Source organism: Bufo gargarizans, chromosome 2 (assembly GCF_014858855.1).
Source record: "Bufo gargarizans isolate SCDJY-AF-19 chromosome 2, ASM1485885v1, whole genome shotgun sequence".
Taxonomy (NCBI): domain Eukaryota; kingdom Metazoa; phylum Chordata; class Amphibia; order Anura; family Bufonidae; genus Bufo; species Bufo gargarizans.
In genome coordinates this window covers 15,925,949-15,945,136 of record NC_058081.1, presented here as the reverse complement: position 1 = coordinate 15,945,136, position 19,188 = coordinate 15,925,949, and the positions used below count along the sequence as shown (strand labels likewise).

Here is a 19,188-nt window from a genome sequence, read left to right as displayed (position 1 = left end):
ATGGAAAATGTAAAATAAGATGTTGGATTTTAACGGTCTGCTTCTCTTCCTGAAAGTGGGCCAGACCTGTCCATAAGGCAATTGTCATATTGTAGCTCATCTGCATTGAAGTGAATATGGCTGAGCTGCGATGCCACACATAACCTATTGACTAGTGTTGAGCGAATCAAATCTGACAAAGTGAAATTCGATCCGAATTTCAGGATAAATTCGATTCGCCGCAAAGCCAAATTTCCACATGCTTTGTGGTAGTGAATCAATTTAACCTAAAAAAAGGGTAAAAAAAAATAACAAAAAAAAAACACCTCCTCCATTCACTTGCGACGCATGTGTGGTGACATATGACGTCACTACGCTGGCCGTCGTGATGACGTCATCTCACGCCGTGCTAGATTTCACGTCAGAACTTTAAGCAAGATGGAGGCTGTAAGCCTGATTTATTCATTTTTTATGTAAATTGTAACATTACATTAATATACATTATCAAATGCCGTGATCATGTATGAGCGTGGCATCTGAGGGGTACAATGATGAGGAGCAGCATAATGGCCGCTCCCTGTCATAGCACCCACTATTTACAAAGAAATGTGCTTTGTGACGAAGCAATTCATCACAAAGCTAATTTTATTGCAAAATTCGCCTAAGCAGCCGAATCGAACTTTGAAGAACTTCTCTCATCTCTACTATTGACATGTTGGAAGCTGTTTTTGGAAGAAACAGGACATGTTTTTCCAATCCTGGCCAGCACCTCAATGTGTAGCCTTCATATAGCATCTTCATACTCTTTAGAGATATATGAACCGACTGATACTTCACACCAAAGACATTATTAGAGATGAGCGAATTTCATATTTTGAAATTCATTCATGCTTTGTTCACTGGTAAAAGGTGAATTGCGTTATGGATTCCGTTACCACGGACCATAACGCAATTCTATGACGGAATGCATAATGGAATGCCTTTAGAGGCATTCCGTTTTTTATTCCATCATAATAGAAGGGTATGGGCTGCGAAACTGATCTGTTCTGTTTCCTTTATGCAGGGGAGTCCTCTCCGATTCCGTTATTCATTCCATCATAGAATTGCGTTATGATCCATGGTAATGGAATCCATAAAGCGAATCAACTTTTACCAGTAATTGAACCGCAAATGAATTTCATACCCGGAAATTCGCTCACCCCCAGACATTTTCTTCCTTTGTATGGAGATTTTTGAAATTGACAGTAACTGAGATTTTTTTTTTCTTTTTTTTAGGCTACTGACTTTTGTTTCTGACCTTTCATTGGGTTTTTGTACATTGTTTATTACTGACTGGAAAGATAAAGTAGATGACCGATTCTAAACAGGCTCGCATTTCTTGGTTCCTTAGGCTGTATATTATAGGATTCAGCAAGGGAGTTAGCACAGTGTAGCAAAGTGAAAGAATTTTGTTGATTTCCAATGAACGTTGTCGGGAAGGAACCAAGTAGACAATGAGTATTGTCCCAAAGTACATGCAGACAGAGGCCAGATGGGAGCTACAAGTGGAAAAAGCCTTATATCTTCCAATATTTGAAGGTATCCTAAAAATGGTACAAAATATGACCACATAACTTAAGATGATGAGCAGAAAGGGGAGAAGGCCCATCACCATGGCGTATACCAAAACTTCCATTTCCACTAGTGAGGTGTCAGATGGAGACAAATGTAAAATAGGTTTGAAGTCACAAAAGAAATGATCCACTATATCTGATCCACAGAACTGTAGATTGGATATTGTTATGATTATTATAAACATGCCTATGAAGCCAGAAATCCAAGCCCAGACCACCAGATGACAACAGGTTTTGAAATTCATGACTGAGGAGTACCTCAAGGGGTTGCAGATGGCTAAGTACCGATCAAACGCCATTACAGTAAGAAGAAGGCACTCTGCACTCCCAGATGATGAGTAAACATAAAATTGGGTGATACAACCACTCAAGGAGATTATCCCACCATCGCTCCACATGACGTAGATCATATTAGGCATGATGTTGGCAGTGAAAATAATTTCACAAGAAGAAAGGTTGCAGAGGAAAAAGTACATAGGGGAGCTGAGCCTTGGGCTTGTGGTAATCAAGATAATTATTAAAAAGTTTCCAGCCAGAATGATCAAATAGATTAGAAGAACCATTGAGAGAATCACAGGCTTGACCAGGTGGAGTTGTCCAAATCCTAGAAGGACCAGTTCTGTTGGTGATGTCTGGTTCTCTACACACATTCTCTGTTACACTCTAATACATTATTATTGGAATTCGTTATTGTATAAATTCAGAGCATAAAATCAGAAGCTAGACAAAGGTGTCCTAGGCTAACGTAAATTGTGACTCCCAAGGCTGAAAATGACCTAACACACAATGTAGGGAAGGAGGAAACTGTGACTTGGTCACCTCACTCAGGTAGTGTTCCCCTTTATGTAGAAGTATGTTCTCTATAACAGAAGTGCACATACTGTAAGTACACTTAGTAGGATCCTTCTCAGAAGAACCACCTTAGGCAAAGTTCCTACACCCAGGATCACAACAAGTAACCCCATGGAAAAACGTTGAAGCAGACCAAACCTCATCATTACCACCTTCTGCTTCCCACAAGGATATTGTAAAGTGCATGAATAGCACACAGTGATGTCCCATTACAGGAATAATAAACACAGCAATGTCACAGTAGAGGGATAATGCACACAGCGATGTCACAGTAGAGGGATAATGCACACAGCGATATCACAGTACAGAGATAATGCACACAGCGATATCACAGTACAGAGATAATGCACACAGCGATGTTACAGTACAGAGATAATGCACACAGCGATGTTACAGTACAGAGATAATGCACACAGCAATGTCACAGTACAGAGATAAAAACAATGATGTCACAGTATAGTGATAATGCACCCAGTGATGTCATAGCACAACGTCAATGAACACAGTGATGTCACAGTACAGGGACAATAAACACAGTGATGTCACAGTACAGGGATAATAAACACAGTGATGTCACAGTACAAGGAAAATGTATACTATGATATCATACCACCAGACCACATAATATTGGATATCACAACATAGAAAAACACACGCAGAGTTGCATGCAAATATAATGCACACATGATGTCACAGTCCTGGGATAATCCAGGGATAAGCACAGGAATAGTGCAGAGGAGGTGTAATGCATAATGCACCTTATGTCTGAGTGGAAATGGGCCCCTTAATTGTAGAGCTACATAGTAACTGCTACCAAAGCTATCTTCGTAGTTACGCCCATTCTTACACAGCTTCGCTGTTCCACCCCAGCAAGCCCTAAATAGAGAAAACCTTGCTTTCCCACTGTCCGCGCTCCCGACCCTGAGCTGTGCAGGCTAAAGTGAACAGCTCAGATCATGCTTTACACACCGACTTTCTTCCAGTATAAATTATCTCCTGGTTCCAAATACTATTCAGGAGCAAATATTTTTACTGAAACAGGATGACTTATCTAAGGAAAATGAAACTGGACAACTGGTCCTAGATCCTAGTCCATTGCAGATAAGGCATCGCTATGACTGTGAGGAGCAATGGTAAAATGGATGAGGTCTAAGTCATAAAATCTAGGCCAGGAATGAGCACAACAGTAGCCACGTGGCCAAGGGATGAAGGGTCCACTCAGGAATAAGCTTCCTTTCTAGTGGGGAAAATCTGTGGAGAATTTCTGCTACCAAGTATTAGTTTGTCTTTTAGTCTTTAGATCATGCAATTTTAATGGAGCAACATACTGCAGGGATCTACGTATTCAAATCCTATTAATTCCAATGGAGAAAGAGGATGGTCAAAATGTCCAGGCCATCAATAAAAGATTTAATTGAATTAGACTTACAGGCAAAGTGTATTGATCACTCAATGATCAGGGACAAGATGATAACTTAAGGGAGGAGAAGACAAAGATGGATCAGATGCACAGAGAGCTCGACCAGCAAACTGGGCCTTGGTATGAACCAGTGTCCTATTGTGCCATGGTTGGCTTTTTATAGGGAAGGTGGGAATATGCAATTAAGTGCATTGGCTCAAGTAGACAGCCCTCTTTTCATGCTTCATTGGCCTTTTGGGCTATTAATATGAGTTCTTCATCCTTATTCTTCATGGATCTGCAGATGAATGAGGGAAGACAAAATAATTGTTAACATGAGGTCATATAGCATCCATTAAAATAAGTAGGTGACCAGTTAAAGTATGACTTTACTGTGTCCTCTGGAGCAGCAGCATTTAGGCTGTTTCCATTTTGCTCAGAGGCAGGTGTTTGGAGTTGGGAATATGTTCTAACAGAAAATGTCCAATATGTAACTAAAGAACATTTAAAGGGAACCTGTCATGTGGATATTTTATTATAATCTAACTAATTATATACAATCAATAACTACTGTGGGGATTCGCTCTGGTAGGCAGGGTAGGCGGCGGCAGAACAGAGGCAAAAGAAACAGTTTGTAAAACAAAACTTCAGTGTTTATTCACACAGGAGGAAAAAACAAAGCAACATTTTTCAGTCTTAGTGATCGTTCTCACAAAGGAAAGTCCAAAGAACAAAAAAGTCACCTTGTTAGCAGGTTTTTTCAGCGGTCCACAATAGGATTTAGGGGGCCTGTTTCCCCGCATGCGGCTCTCAGCCCTCTAGCATGGCACCGTGCCTCAGATCCCAAAACAGAGACCTTGATTCTGAGCCCAGCTGCCTATTTAAAGGACAGCCAGGTGCTGCCAAAACCCAGACCGGCACTTAAACTCCGGTCCGGTATTTGATCTCACCTGGCTGGAAATCAGCCCAGCCGCCCATGTTGGGAGGAAAATACCTGCCTTCCCAAACAAAACCCCTTGCTAGTCACATGCACCCCCCCCCCTTTGTTTAACCCTGAGGGGGTGAACACAAGCCAGACAGTGTACCCGGGACAGGGCATCTGCATTTCCCTGTAACCGGCCTGCCTGTGTTATACTGTAAACTTAAAGTTTTGCAAGGACAAGAACCATCTGGGGACCCGAGCATTCCTCTCTTTGGCCTGGCTCATCCACTTGAGAGGGGAGTGGTTAGTCACCAGACGGAACTTTCTCGTGTGCCCACTTTTTGACCATGAACTCTCTGTCCACTATACTGTACCGGTTCTCGGCTGGAGTGAGCTTACGGCTGAGGAAGACAACGGGATGATCCTCCCCGTTGACTTCCTGAGACAGTACAGCTTCAAGGCCTACTTCAGAGGCATTGGTCTGTACTAAAAACTCCCTTTTGAAGTCGGGCGTCACCAAAACCGGGGACCCACACAGGGCCGACTTCAAAGCGGAGAAAGCCTCTTCCACCTGATCATTCCAGCGGACAATTACGGACTTTCGTACCTTCAAGAGCCCTGTCAATGGAGCTGCTAAAGTGGCAAAATGGGGAACGACCCTCATATAATAGCCCACCATTCCCAGGAATGACTTTACTTGCCTAGAGGTGACAGGTCGGGGCCAATTCCTTATCGTCTCTATTTTGTTTACTTGGGGTTTGATGACTCCGCGCCCAATGACATACCCTAGGTATTTGGTCTCCTCTAACCCCATCGCACAATTTTTGGGATTAGCTGTTAGACCAGCCTTTCGAAGGGAGTCCACTACAGCCTGTACTTTGGGCAGGTGACTTTCCCAGTCGGTACTGTGAATGACAATATCATCCAGGTAAGCCGAGGCTTACCGCCGATGTGGACAAAGCACAATGTCCATTAGACGTTGAAAAGTGGCAGAGGCGCCATGCAGACCAAAGGGTAACAACTTAGAGTCAGGTCCATAAATATTGGGACATCGACACAATTCTAACATTTTTGGCTCTATACACCACCACAATGGATTTGAAATGAAACAAACAAGATGTGCTTTAACTGCAGACTGTCAGCTTTAATTTGAGGGTATTTACATCCAAATCAGGTGAACAGTGCAGGAATTACAACAGTTTGCATATGTGCCTCCCACTTGTTAAGGGACCAAAAGTAATGGGACAATTGGCTTCTCAGCTGTTCCATGGCCAGGTGTGTGTTATTCCCTCATTATCCCAATTACAATGAGCAGATAAAAGGTCCAGAGTTCATTTCAAGTGTGCTATTTGCATTTGGAATCTGTTGCTGTCAACTCTCAAGATGAGATCCAAAGAGCTGTCACTATCAGTGAAGCAAGCCATCATTAGGCTGAAAAAACTAAACAAACCCATCAGAGAGATAGCAAAAACATTAGGCGTGGCCAAAACAACTGTTTGGAACATTCTTAAAAAGAAGGAACGCATCGGTGAGCTCAGCAACACCAAAAACCCAGAAGACAAGGGAAAACAACTGTGGTGAATGACCAAAGAATTCTTTCCCTGGTGAAGAAAACACCCTTCACAACAGTTGACCAGATCAAGAACACTCTCTAGGAGGTAGGTGTATGTGTGTCAAAGTAAACAATCAAGAGAAGACTTCACCAGAGTGAATACAGATGGTTCACCACAAGATGTAAACCATTGGTGTAGCCTCAAAAACAGGAAGGCCAGATTAGAGTTTGCCAAACAACATCTAAAAAAGCCTTAAAGGGGTTCTGCACTTTCATTTAACTGATGATCTATCCTCTGGATAGATCATCAGCTTCTGATCGGCTGGGGTCCGACACCCAGGACCCCCGACGATCAGCTGTTTGAGAAGGCAGCGGCGCTCCAGCAGTGCCGCGGCCTTCTCACTGTTTACCGCCGGGCCGCCGGCCCACTGATGTCACGACTAGTATCAACTAGTGTGGGCGGGGCTAAGCTCTGTTCACTTGAATGGAGCTTAGCCGCGCCCATCCTATGGATAGATGAGACCAAGATCAACTTGTACCAGAGTGATGGGAAGAGAAGAGTATGGAGAAGGAAAGGAACTGCTCATGATCCTAAGCATACCACCTCATCAGTGAAGCATGGTGGTGGTAGTGTCAGTGGCGTGGGCATGTATGGCTGCCAATGGAACTGGTTCTCTTGTATTTATTGATGATGTGACTGCTGACAAAAGCTGCAGGATGAATTCTGAAGTGTTTCGGGCAATATTAATTGCTCATATTCAGCCAAATGCTTCAGAACTCATTGGACGGTGCTTCACAGTGCAGATGGTCAATGATCCAAAGCATACTGCAAAAGCAACCAAAGAGTTTTTTAAGGGAAAGAAGTGGAATGTTATGCAATGGCCAAGTCAATCACCTGACCTGAATCCTATTGAACATGCATTTCACATGCTAAAGACAAAACTGAAAGGAAAATGCCCCAAGAACAAGCAGGAACTGAAGTCATGTTGCAGTAGAGGCCTGGCAGAGCATCACCAGGGATGAAAACCAAGCGTCTGGTGATGTCTATGCGTTCCAGACTTCAGGCTGTAATTGACTGCAAAGGATTTGCAACCAAGTATTAAAAAGTGAAAGTTTGATTTATGATTATTATTATGTCCCATTTCTTTTGGTCCCTTAACAAGTGGGAGGCACATATGCAAACTGTTGTAATTCCTACACCGTTCACCTGATTTGGATGTAAATACCCTCAAATTAAAACTGACAGTCTGCAGTTAAAGAACATCTTCTTCGTTTCATTTCAAATCCATTGTGGTGGTGTATAGAGCCAAAAATGTTAGAATTGTGTTGATGTCCCAATATTTATGGACCTGACTGTATATTGGTACAGCCCCTCTGGTGTAACGAAGGCAGTTTTTTCTTTGGCAGCCTCCGTCAAAGGTACCTGCCAGTACCCTTTGGTGAGGTCCAAAACAGAAAAATACCGGGCTTGGTCTAACCTTTCAATAAGCTCATCCACCCGAGGCATGGGATATGCATCAAATTTAGATATTTTTTTCAGCTTACGAAAATCTTTACAAAACCGTAATGTCCCATCCAGCTTGGGTATTAAGACTATAGGACTGGCCCACTCACTTTTAGACTCCTCGATGACGTCTAGCCACAGCATAAGCTGCACTTCCTCCGAGATGGCTTGTCGCAGAGCCTCGGGTACCCGGTATGGCTTTAACTGGACTTTTGCCTGAGGCTCAGTGACAATGTTATGCTGGATTGCGGAAGTGCGTCCGTGTTCCCGACTAACGAACTCCCTGGTCTCCTGAGCCTGTTTAGAGGAGAGGCTGTCAGCAATTTTTACTGTGGCAACCATTTCCCTTGCATCAGACATAGGAGCCGGAACCTCTTCCCCTAGAAAATCCGGCCGCGGCCTGTCTTCAGTACAGGTCTCCCTATCTTTCCAAGGTTTAAGTAAATGAACATGGTAAACCTGGCCCGGCTTCCGCCGCCCTGGCTGGTGTACCTTGTAATTTACCTCTCCAACTTTTTCATGTACCTCGTAGGGCCCCTGCCATCTAGCCAGGAAGTTACTGTCCACGGTCGGTACCAGAACCAAAACCCGATCACTAGGGTTAAAGATCCGGACCCGAGCCTGACGATTATAGATCTGACTCTGGGCTCGCTGAGCGGCCTCCATATGCTCCCTGACAAGAGGCAAAATGGTCTCTATCCGCTGTTGCATCTTGATAACATACTCCAGGACACTTTTATGCAGACACCACTCTTTTTAACATAGTTTTTAGAGTTTTGTTAAACCTTTCAACCAGACCATCCGTTTGCGGATGGTACACGGACGTCCGTAACTGTCTGATATGCAGCAACTTAAAGAGTTCCTTAATGACCTTGGACATAAAAGGGGTCCCCTGGTCAGTCAGAACCTCTTTAGGTAGCCCCACTCGGGAGAACATCTCCATTAGCTCCCTAGCTATAATGTCGCAGTGGCACCGCCTCCGGGTACCGAGTGGCGTAGTCCAGGACGACCAATATGTGTTGGTGTCCTCTAGCAGACTTCGGTACTGGGCCTACGAAGTCCATAGCGATTCGCTAAAACGGCACCTCGATGATCGGGAGAGATACCAAGGGACTGCGAAAAAGGTGCTGGGCGCTAGTTGCCTGGCAGGTCGGGCAAGATTTACAGAATTCCTCTACCTCCCTAAACACACTGGGCCAGTAAAAACATTGTAGTATCCAGTCCTGTGTCTTCTGCATTCCCAGAGGACCCCCGAGAACATGTTGGTGGGCTAACTCTAACACAAGTTTGCGATAAGCCTGGGGCACCACCAACTGTTCAATGGATTCACCTCGCAGCTGGTTTACCCGGTACAACATCTCCTGATGAACCACAAAATGGGGGAACACTGACTCTGCCCCTGGTTGTTGTGGTTCACCATCTACTATTAATACATTTTCCCAGGCTCGGGATAGGGTTGGATCCTGGTGTTGGGCAGTACCAAAATTATCCCCGGAGACATTTAAGTCTGCCAGTTCAGGACCCGGCGGCATGTCCTCCATGTCTCCCACCATCACCCCTACCGCTGGCCCTTCGGACATAGGATCCCAGGGTTCTGGTCTCCCCCCTGAGCCGGGCCACTCTGCTAGGGTTACATCTGTCTCACGGGTATCAGTAACTTTCGTACTCGGCCATAGTGCCGGGAAACCGGGGAACTCTCTCCCTATTATAAGTTGGTATTGTAGATTGGTGGCGACAGCCACCTCGTGGGTCCACCTGCCAGCAACCGTGGAAAGAGACACCATAGCAGTGGGGTAGTCTTAGGTCTTTATGAATACACATGACCCCGACTTTCCGGCCAGTATATTCAGTGGACCGTACCAGGGGAGACCTTACCAGGGTCACCAGACTCCCTTAGTCCAACAGAGCTTCCGCTAGACTTTTCTCCCACCTCCACCTGGCACAGGTGATTCATAGTCTCCGGGGCACCCGCTGCACACAGCTTCCTAGCATATAACGACTGACGGAAGCCATAGTTTGTGTCCATGGGTTCCACCTGATGTGAACAGTCAGCTCGTACATGGTCAGGCTCCAGACACCACCAACAGACTATCGGAGATGAGTCCACAGGGGGTACATCCCAGGCAGGTTTGGTGGGCACAAACCGCTGGGTCTGGGGTGGAGAGTTACGGGATTTGACTACTTCCCTCCCAAAAGAACCCCCCTGTAGATTCCGGGTAGCCTTATAGCGCTCCACCAGTTCGACCATCTCAAGAGCATTACCTGGAGAGACCTGGCCGATACATTGCTGGAGAGGGGGTCGCAAAGCCCTCCAGAACATATCAGCCAACAGACGGTCCAGCATAGCAGTGGGACTCGGCACGTCAGGCTGTAGCCACTTTTGCAAGAGGTTAAGTAAGTTATAATACTGGGGTCTCACGGGCTCAGCCGGCTTAAACCCCCACTGATGCACCCGCTGGGCCCGTACCAACACATTCACCCCCAGTCTTGCCAGAATCTTACCCTTGACTTTCTGGTAGTTGGCTGCTTGATCGTCCGGCAAGTCGGAATACACCCGCTGGGAATAGGATGTCAGGAACGGAGCGACGACCTCAGCCCACTGATCTCGGGGTAGATTCTCCCTTGTGGCCACCTTCTCTTACAACGCCAGGTAGGTTTCAGCGTCATCTGATGGTGTCATCTTGAGGATTGCTGCACGGACTGCTTTCCGGACATCATGGACACTCTGGGATGCTCCTGTTGTCTGTAAAACCATCACGTGTTTTAACAGCAGCTGATTTGTTTCTTGCTGGTGTTGGTTAGCCTCCACGAGAGCTTTCATTACAGCCTCCATTTGTTAAGTGACACAGGTTTAAATTTAGCTGGTTTAATCCAGGACATCCAGCTGTACCCGAAAAATATATTTTGGCGTTTACGCCAGCCTCACTGTGTGTGCCTGCTCCAAGCCACCAATTGTAGGAATTCGCTCTGGTAGGCAGGGTAAGCGGACGCAGAACAGAGGCAAAAGTAACAGTTTGTAAAACAAAACTTCAGTGCTTATTCACACAGGAGGAAAAAACAAAGCAACATTTTTCAGTCTTAGTATTCGTTCACACAAAGGAAAGTCCAAAGAACAAAACAGTCACCTTTTTCAGCGGTCCACAACAGGCTTTAGGACCTTCATGCAGCTCTCAGCCCTCTAGCACGGCACCATGCCTCAGATCCCAAAACAGAGACCTCGATTCTGGGCCCAGCTGCCTATTTAACCTCTTAACCTCCTCCCGCCCATAGACTATAAACGTCCAGGAGGTGGTTCTCTATTTCTGAACGGACGTTCCAGAACGTCCGTTCAGAAACTGCAGCTGCACGCTAATCGTGCAGCTGCTGATCGGGTTGCCTGCTGTCAGTGACAGCAGGGCAACCCAGAGAGAAGGCAGGGACAGTGCCCAGGTGTCCCTGCCTTCTGGATCGCTGCATACACAGCACTCACCGAAAATGATTTTGGAGCGGAGACAAAAGTCCTGCATGCAGGACTTTTGTCTCCGCTCCAAAATCATTTTCTGAGCGTAAACCTAACGGACCCCATTATAGTCTATGGGGTCCGTAGGCTCCGCTCGCCTCAGTTATGTGCCCAATCCATCCTTTCCGTTCTCCTGCTCCTATAACGGAGCAGGAGAACGGAAAGGCTGAACGCTGATGTGAACGAGGCCTAAGGAATATAAAAATAAAAAAAATAGACATATTTCGTATTGCCGCGTCCGTGACGGTCGGCTCTATAAATATATCACATAATCGATCCAGTCCAATAAACACCATTTTTGTCCCCTTACATCACAAAAAGTGCAACACCAAGTGATCAAAAAGGCATATGTCCCACAAAATTGTACCAATAAAACCGTCACCTCATCCCACAAAAAATGAGCCCCTTTAGAACATGGATACACTAAAACATCATTTTTTTGGTTTCAAAAATGCTATTATTGTGTTAAAGTGAAATAAATTAAAAAAAAGTATACATATAAGGTATTGCCGCGTCTGTAAAAACCAGCTCTATAAAAATATCACATGACCTAACCCCTCGGGTGAACACCGTAAAAAAAAAAAAGAAAAAAAGAAAACTGTGTCAAATCAAGCAATTTTTGTCACCTTACATCACAAAAAGTGCAACACCAAGTGATCAAAAAGGCGAATGTCCCACAAAATAGTACCAATAAAACCGTCACCTCATCCCGCAAAAAATGAGCCCCTACATAAGAAAATCTCTCAAAAAAAAAAATATATATAGCTCTCAGAACATGGACACATTAAAACATAATTTTTTTTGTTTCAAAAATGCTATTATTGTGTAAAACTTTAATAAATAAGACAAAGTATACATATTGGGTATCGCCACGTCCGTAACAATCTGCTCTATAAAAATATCACTTGACTGAACCCCTCAAGTGAACTCTGTAAAAATAAATAAATAAAAACTGTGCTAAAACAACCAATTTTTGGGTAACCTTGCCCCATAAAGTGTTATAATGAATGATCAAAAAATCATATGTACCCAAAAATAGTACCAATAAAACTGGCACCTTATCCCCTAGTTTCCAAAATGGGATCACTTCTTGTGAGTTTCTACTGTAAGGGTGCATCAATGGGACATGGCATCTAAAAACCATTTGGAGTTCCTTTTCTTCTGCGCCCTGCCGTATGCCCATACATCAGTTTATGACCACTTTTGGGGTGTAAACCTCAGAATCTGGGTAATAAATATTGAATTTTGTTTGGCTGTTAACCATCGATGTGTTAAAGAAAAAATTGGATTAAAATGAAAAATCTGCCAAAAAAGTGAAATTTCTAAATTTGATCTCCATTTTCCTTTAATTCTTGTGGAACGCCTAAAGGGTTAACAAAGTTTGTAAAATCAGTTTTAAGTAACTTGAGGGGTGTAGTTTCGACAATGGGGTCATTTATGGGGGTATCCACTATGTAGGCCCCACAAAGTGACTTCAGACCTGAACTGGTCCTTAAAAAGTGGGTTTTGGCAATTTTCTTAAAAATTTGAAGAATTGGTTCTAAACTTCTAAGCCTTTTAACGTCCTAAAAAAAAAAAAAGACATTTCCAAAATGATGCCAACATAAAGTAGACATATGGGGAATGTTAAGTAATAAATATTTTATGAGATATCACTTTCTGTTTTAAAAGCAAAGAAATTGAAATTTAGAAAATTGAAAATTTTTCAAACTTTTTGGTAAATTTGGGATTTTTTCATAAATAAAGGTTCAATATATTGACTCAAATTTATGACTATAATGAAGTACAATGTGTCACGAGAAAACAATCTCTGAATGACTTGGATAAGTAAAGGCGTTCCAAAGTTATTTACCACATAAAGTGAGATATGTCAGTTTTGCTAAATTAGGCCTGGTCAGGCAAGGGGGCAAATGGCCCAGATGGGAAGTGGTTAAGGACACAGGGCGTACAGGTACACCCTGATGTCCTGGTACATACCTGTACGCCCTGTGTATTTCTGATCACCGCCGTTCGGAGGGCGGTGATCGGAACAAGGTGCCTGCTTAAATCATTGAGCAGGCACCTTGGTACAATGCCGAAGGGGGTCCTGTGACCCTCCGTATCGGCGATCGCTGTGGATTAACCCCTTCTATGACTGCTACCGCGGCATAGAAGGGGTTTGTGTTTGAGGGAGTGCATCGAGTCCCCGCGCTGCTTTGGCGGGGACTCGATGTCTCAGAAGGCAGCCTGATGTCATGCAGAAGCTGCCCAATGCCTTGCACGGCATCGGGATCTGCCTTCTACGGGAGCCGAGGCAATCTGTTTGTGTACTACTCACTGTAGTACACGAACAGGCAATGCATTACAATACAAATGTATTGTAATGCATTGCAGAGAGGATCATATCCCCAAAAGTGAACATCAGAAATAAAGTAAAGAAAAAAAAAAGTAAAAAAATTTTTTAATAAAATTAATAAAGTAATAAAATTAAACCTACACATATTAGGTATTGCCGCGTCCTTAATGACCGGCTCTATAAATATATCACATGATCCACCTTGTCTGATAAATACCATAAAAAAATTAAATAAAGACGGTGTAAAAAAAGCCATTTTTGTCACCCTACATCACAAAAAGTGTAATAGCAAGCAATCAAAAAGTCATACGCACCCCAAAATAGTGCCAATCAAGCAATCATCTCATCCTGCAAACATCATACCCTACCCAAGATAATCGCCCACAAACTGAAAAAAACTATGGCAATCATTGTGTAAGGCCTCATGCACACGACAGTATTTTTTTGCGGTCCGCGAAAAGAGGTTCCGTTGTTCCGTGATCCGTTTCCGTTTTTTCTTCCGTGGGTCTTCCTTGATTTTTGGAGGATCCACGGACATGAAAAATGAAAAAAAAATCTAAGTCAAGTTTGCCTTCGAAATGATAGGAAAAAACGAACACGGATCACGGATCACGGACGTGGATGACAATCTTGTGTGCATCTGTGATTTTTCACGAACCCATTGACTTGAATGGGTCCGTGAACAGTTGTCCGTGAAAAAAATAGGACAGGTCTTATTTTTTTCACGGACTAGAAACACGGATCATGGACGCGGATGTCAAACTGTGTATTTTCCGATTTTTCCACAGACCCATTGAAAGTCATTGGGTCCATGGAAAAAAACGGAAAACGGAACAACGGCCGCGGATGCACACAACGGTCGTGTGCATGAGGCCTAAAACTTACATAAATAAAAAAAAGTATACATATTAGGTATCGCCACATCCGTAATAACCTGCTCTATAAAAATATCACATGACCTAACCCCTCAGGTAAAAAAAAAAAACGGTGTCAAAAAAGGCATTGTTTGTCACCTTACATCACAAAAAGTGTAATAGCAAGCAATTAAAAAGTCATACGCACCCCAAAATAGTGCCAATTAAACCATCATATCATCCCGCAAAAATCATACCCTACCCAAGATAATAACCCAAAAAACTGAAAAAAACTATGGCTCAGACTATGACTATGACTAAAACATGATTTTTTTTTTGTTTAAAAAATGAAATCATTGTGTAAAACTTGCATAAATAAAAAAAAGTACACATATTAGGTTTTGCCGCGTCCGTAATAACCTGCTCTATAAAAATATCACATGACTTAACCCCTCAGATGAACACCGTAAAAAAAAAGGCATTTTTTTGTCACCTTACATCACAAAAAGTGTAATAGCAAGCAATCAAAAAGTCATACGCACCCCAAAATAGTGCCAATCAAACCATCATCTCATCATGCAAAAATCATACCCTCCCCAAGATAATCAGCCAAAAACTGAAAAAAAACTATGGCTTTCAGACTATGGAGACACTAAAACATGATATTTGTTTTTCAAAAATGAAATCATTGTGTAAAACTTGTCAAAAAGTTGACATATTAGGTATCGCCGCATCTGTAATAACCTGCTCTATAAAAATCTCACATGACCTAACCCCTCAGATGAATATTGTAAATAAAAATTAAAACGGTGTAAAAAAAGGCATTTTTTTGTCACCTTACATCACAAAAAGTGTAATAGCAAGTGATTAAAAAGTCATATGCACCCCAAAATAGTGCCAATCAAACCGTCATCTCATCCCTGAAAAAAATTTGTCCCTACAAAAAATAAATAAAACTATGGCTTTCAGAATGTGGAGACACTAAAGAATCATTATTTTTTTTAATGCTTTGTTATGTAAAACTGAAACAAATAACCAAAAAAAGTAATCATATTTTGTATTGTTGCGTTCGTGACAACCTGCTCTATAAAAATACCACATGATCTAACCTGGCAGATGAATGTTGTAAATAGCAAAAAGTAAAAACGGTGCCAAAACATCTATATAACGCTAACCCTAACCTTTGCCTCACAAAAAGTGTAATATAGAGCAACCAAAAATCATATGTACCCTAAAATAGTACCAACAAAACTGCCACTTTATCCTGTAGTTTTCAAAATTGGGTCACTTTTTTGGAGTTTCTACTCTAGGGGTGCATCAGGGGGGGCTTCAAATGGGACATGACGTCAAAAAAACAGTCCAGCAAAATCTGCCTTCCAAAAAACGTATGGCATTCCTTTTCTTCTGTGCCCTGCCGTGTGCCCGTACAGAAGTAAACTACAGAATCATGGCCATAAATATTGAGTTTTGTTTGGCTGTTAATCCTTGCTTTGTAACTGTAAAAAATGGATTCAAATGAAAAATCTGCCAAAAAAGTGAAATTTTATCTCTATTTTCCATTAATTCTTGTGGAACACCTAAAGGGCTAACAAAGTTAGTAAAATCTGTTTTGAATACCTTAAGGGTGTAATTTGTAAAATGGGGTCATTTTTGGGTAGGTTTCTATTATGTAAGCCTCACAAAGTGACTTCAGAAATTTTCTTCTAAACTTCTAAGCCTTGTAACGTCCCCAAAAAATAAAATGGCATTCCCAAAATGATCCAAACATGAAGTAGACATATGGAGAATGTAAAATAATAACTATTTTTGGAGGTATTACTATCTATTATAAAAGTAAAGAAATTGAAATTTGAAAATTTGAAAATTTTTCTAAATTTTTGGTAAATTTGGTAGTTTTTTTATAAATAAAAATGAATGTTTTTGACTCCATTTTACCACTGTCATGAAGTACAATATGTGATGAAAAAACAATCTCAGAATGTCCTGGATAAGCAAAAAACCTTTTAAAGTTATTCACACATAAAGTGACACTGGTCAGATTTGCAAATAATGGCCTGGTCCTTAAGGTGAAATATGGCTGTGTCCTTAAGGGGTTAAAGGACAGCCAGTTGCTGCCAAAACCCGGACCGGCACTTAAACTCTGGTCCGGTATTTGATCTCACCTGGCTGGAAATCAGCCCAGCCGCCCATTTTGGGAGGAAAATACCTGCCTTCCCAAATAAAACCCCTTGCTATGTCACACTACTAAAAAGTACCTTGGATGTATTCACTTACTGGTGTGACAGATGGTTACATCATAATATACACACAAAGATGCCACATGCCGCATGCTAATGACCTGACCTAAGCCTGTCGCTGACTACAGTGTTGCTTGACCCTTCTGTGCTCCAAAACAGTGTCTCTTGGCCACTGTAGGTCAGCAATAATCCAAACAGAAACTACTCCAGGTGGTAGCGGCCTGGTGGTTCCCTTGCAATGAAGTCCAGATTCCTGTACATTGGATAATGCACATAGGAGTAGCCCCAAGTCAAATTTGTTCAGATTACACAGTGACTCTACCCCATGGAGGAGCATGGCCATAGTGATCATATTACATGAGAACTGAGCTTTCTTTCTTAAGATGTTTGTTCGGTAATGAGTTAGATAAGCAGCACCAAACAACTGTTCAGAAGGGAGAATGCCAACCCACATCCAAACTGGACAAAGAGTGGAATTTGTATTTTTCTGTTCCAGCACTCACAGTTTCTTTTTTAGTCAATTTATAGAATAGCTAAAAGTGTTACAGTTGCAAGAAAAATATGTGAACCCTTTGGAATGATATGGATTTCTGCACAAATTAGTCCTAAAATATGATCTGATCTTCATCTAAGTCACAACAATAGACAATCACAGTCTGCTTAAACTAATAACACACAAATAATTAAATGTTACCATGTTTTTATTGAATACACCATGTAAACATTCACAGTGCCGGTGGAAAAAGCATGTGAACCCATAGACTAATGACATCTCCAAGAGCTAATTGGAGTGAGGTGTCAGCCAACTAGAGTCTAATCAATGAGATGAGATTGGAGGTGTTGGTTGCCCTATAAAAATCACACACCAGTTCTGGGTTTGCTTTTCACAAGAAACATTGCCTAATGTGAATGATGCCTCGCACAAAAGAGCTCTCAGAAGACCTACGATTAAGAATTGTTGACTTGCATAAAGCTGGAAAGGGTTATAAAAGTATTTCCAAAAGCCTTGCTGTTCATCAGTCCACGGTAAGACAAATTGTCTATAAATGGAGAAAGTTCAGCACTGCTGCTACTCTCCCTAGGAGTGGCCGTCCTGTAAAGATGACTGCAAGAGCACAGTGCAGACTGCTCAATGAGGTGAAGAAGAATCCTAGAGTGTCAGCTAAAGACTTACAAAAGTCTCTGGCATATGCTAACATCCCTGTTAGCGAATCTACGATGCATAAAACACTAAACAAGAATGGATTTCAAAAGCCACTGCTGTCCAAAAAAAACATTGCTGCATGTTTACAGTTTGCACAAGAGCACTTGGATGTTCCACAGCAGTACTGGCAAAATATTCTGTGGTCAGATAAAACCAAAGTTGAGTTGTTTGGAAGAAACCACACAACACTATGTGTGGAGAAACAGAGGCACAGCACACAAACATCAAAACCTCATCCCAACTGTGAAGTATGGTGGTGGGGGCATCATGGTTGGGGCTGCTTTGCTGCGTCAGGGCCTGGACGGATTGCTATCATTGAAGGAAAAATGAATTCCCAAGTTTATCAAGACATTTTGCAGGAGAACTTAAGGCCATCTGTCCACCAGCTGAAGCTCAACAGAAGATTGGTGTTGCAAAAGGACAACGACCCAAAGCATAGAAGTAAATCAACAACAGAATGGCTTAAACAGAAGAAAATATGCCTTCTGGAGTGGCCCAGTCAGAGTCCTGACCTCAACCCGATTGAGATGCTGAGGCATGACCTCAAGAAAGCGATTCACACCAGACCTCCCAAGAATATTGCTGAACTGAAACAGTTCTGTAAAGAGGAATGGTCAGAGAATTACTCCTGACCGTTGTGCACGTCTGATCTGCAACTACAGGAAACGTTTGGTTGAAGTTATTCCTGGCAAAGGAGGTTCAACCAGTTATTAAATCCAAGGGTTCACATACTTTTTCCACCTGCACTGTGAATGTTTACATGGTGTGTTCAATAAAAGCATGGTAACATTTAATTCTTTGTGTGTTATTAGTTTAAGCAGACTGTGATTGTCTATTGTTGTGACTTAGATGAAGATCAGATCACATTTTATGACCAATTTGTGCAGAAATCCATATCATTCCAAAGGGTTCACATACTTTTTCTTGCAACTGTACCTGCTTTGGAGAATCACTTTTTACAGAAAAGGACCCTCAAAGTTAAATCAATTGCAGGGTATCCTTCTGCTAGGACCTGAAGTGGTCAGTTGTAAAATGTAGAGAATTTAGCATCAAGTGTTTGAATCTCACGTAGCACCACCACAGAGGAAATAAAATATTACACAACCCAACAAGGTGGAGGGTGAAGACTTTGTTTGTGGCCTCTCCTCTCAGGGTAGTAGATGAGAATCCTGTACGGGGACTCTGTAATACACATGACAGGCCAGTGCTCTCATTAGCAGGGAGAGAGAGACAGTGCA

At 42.5% G+C, this 19,188-nt stretch overlaps 1 protein-coding gene across 1 annotated transcript; it reads right to left on the bottom strand.

Moving 5' to 3' along the window:
* Window positions 1-1,279: 1,279 nt before the first annotated feature.
* LOC122925484 (olfactory receptor 10A7-like) lies at window positions 1,280-2,242 on the bottom strand. The gene has a single exon (XM_044276840.1). The coding sequence runs from the start codon at window positions 2,240-2,242 to the stop codon at window positions 1,280-1,282; it is 963 nt and encodes a 320-aa protein (XP_044132775.1).
* Window positions 2,243-19,188: the final 16,946 nt, after the last annotated feature.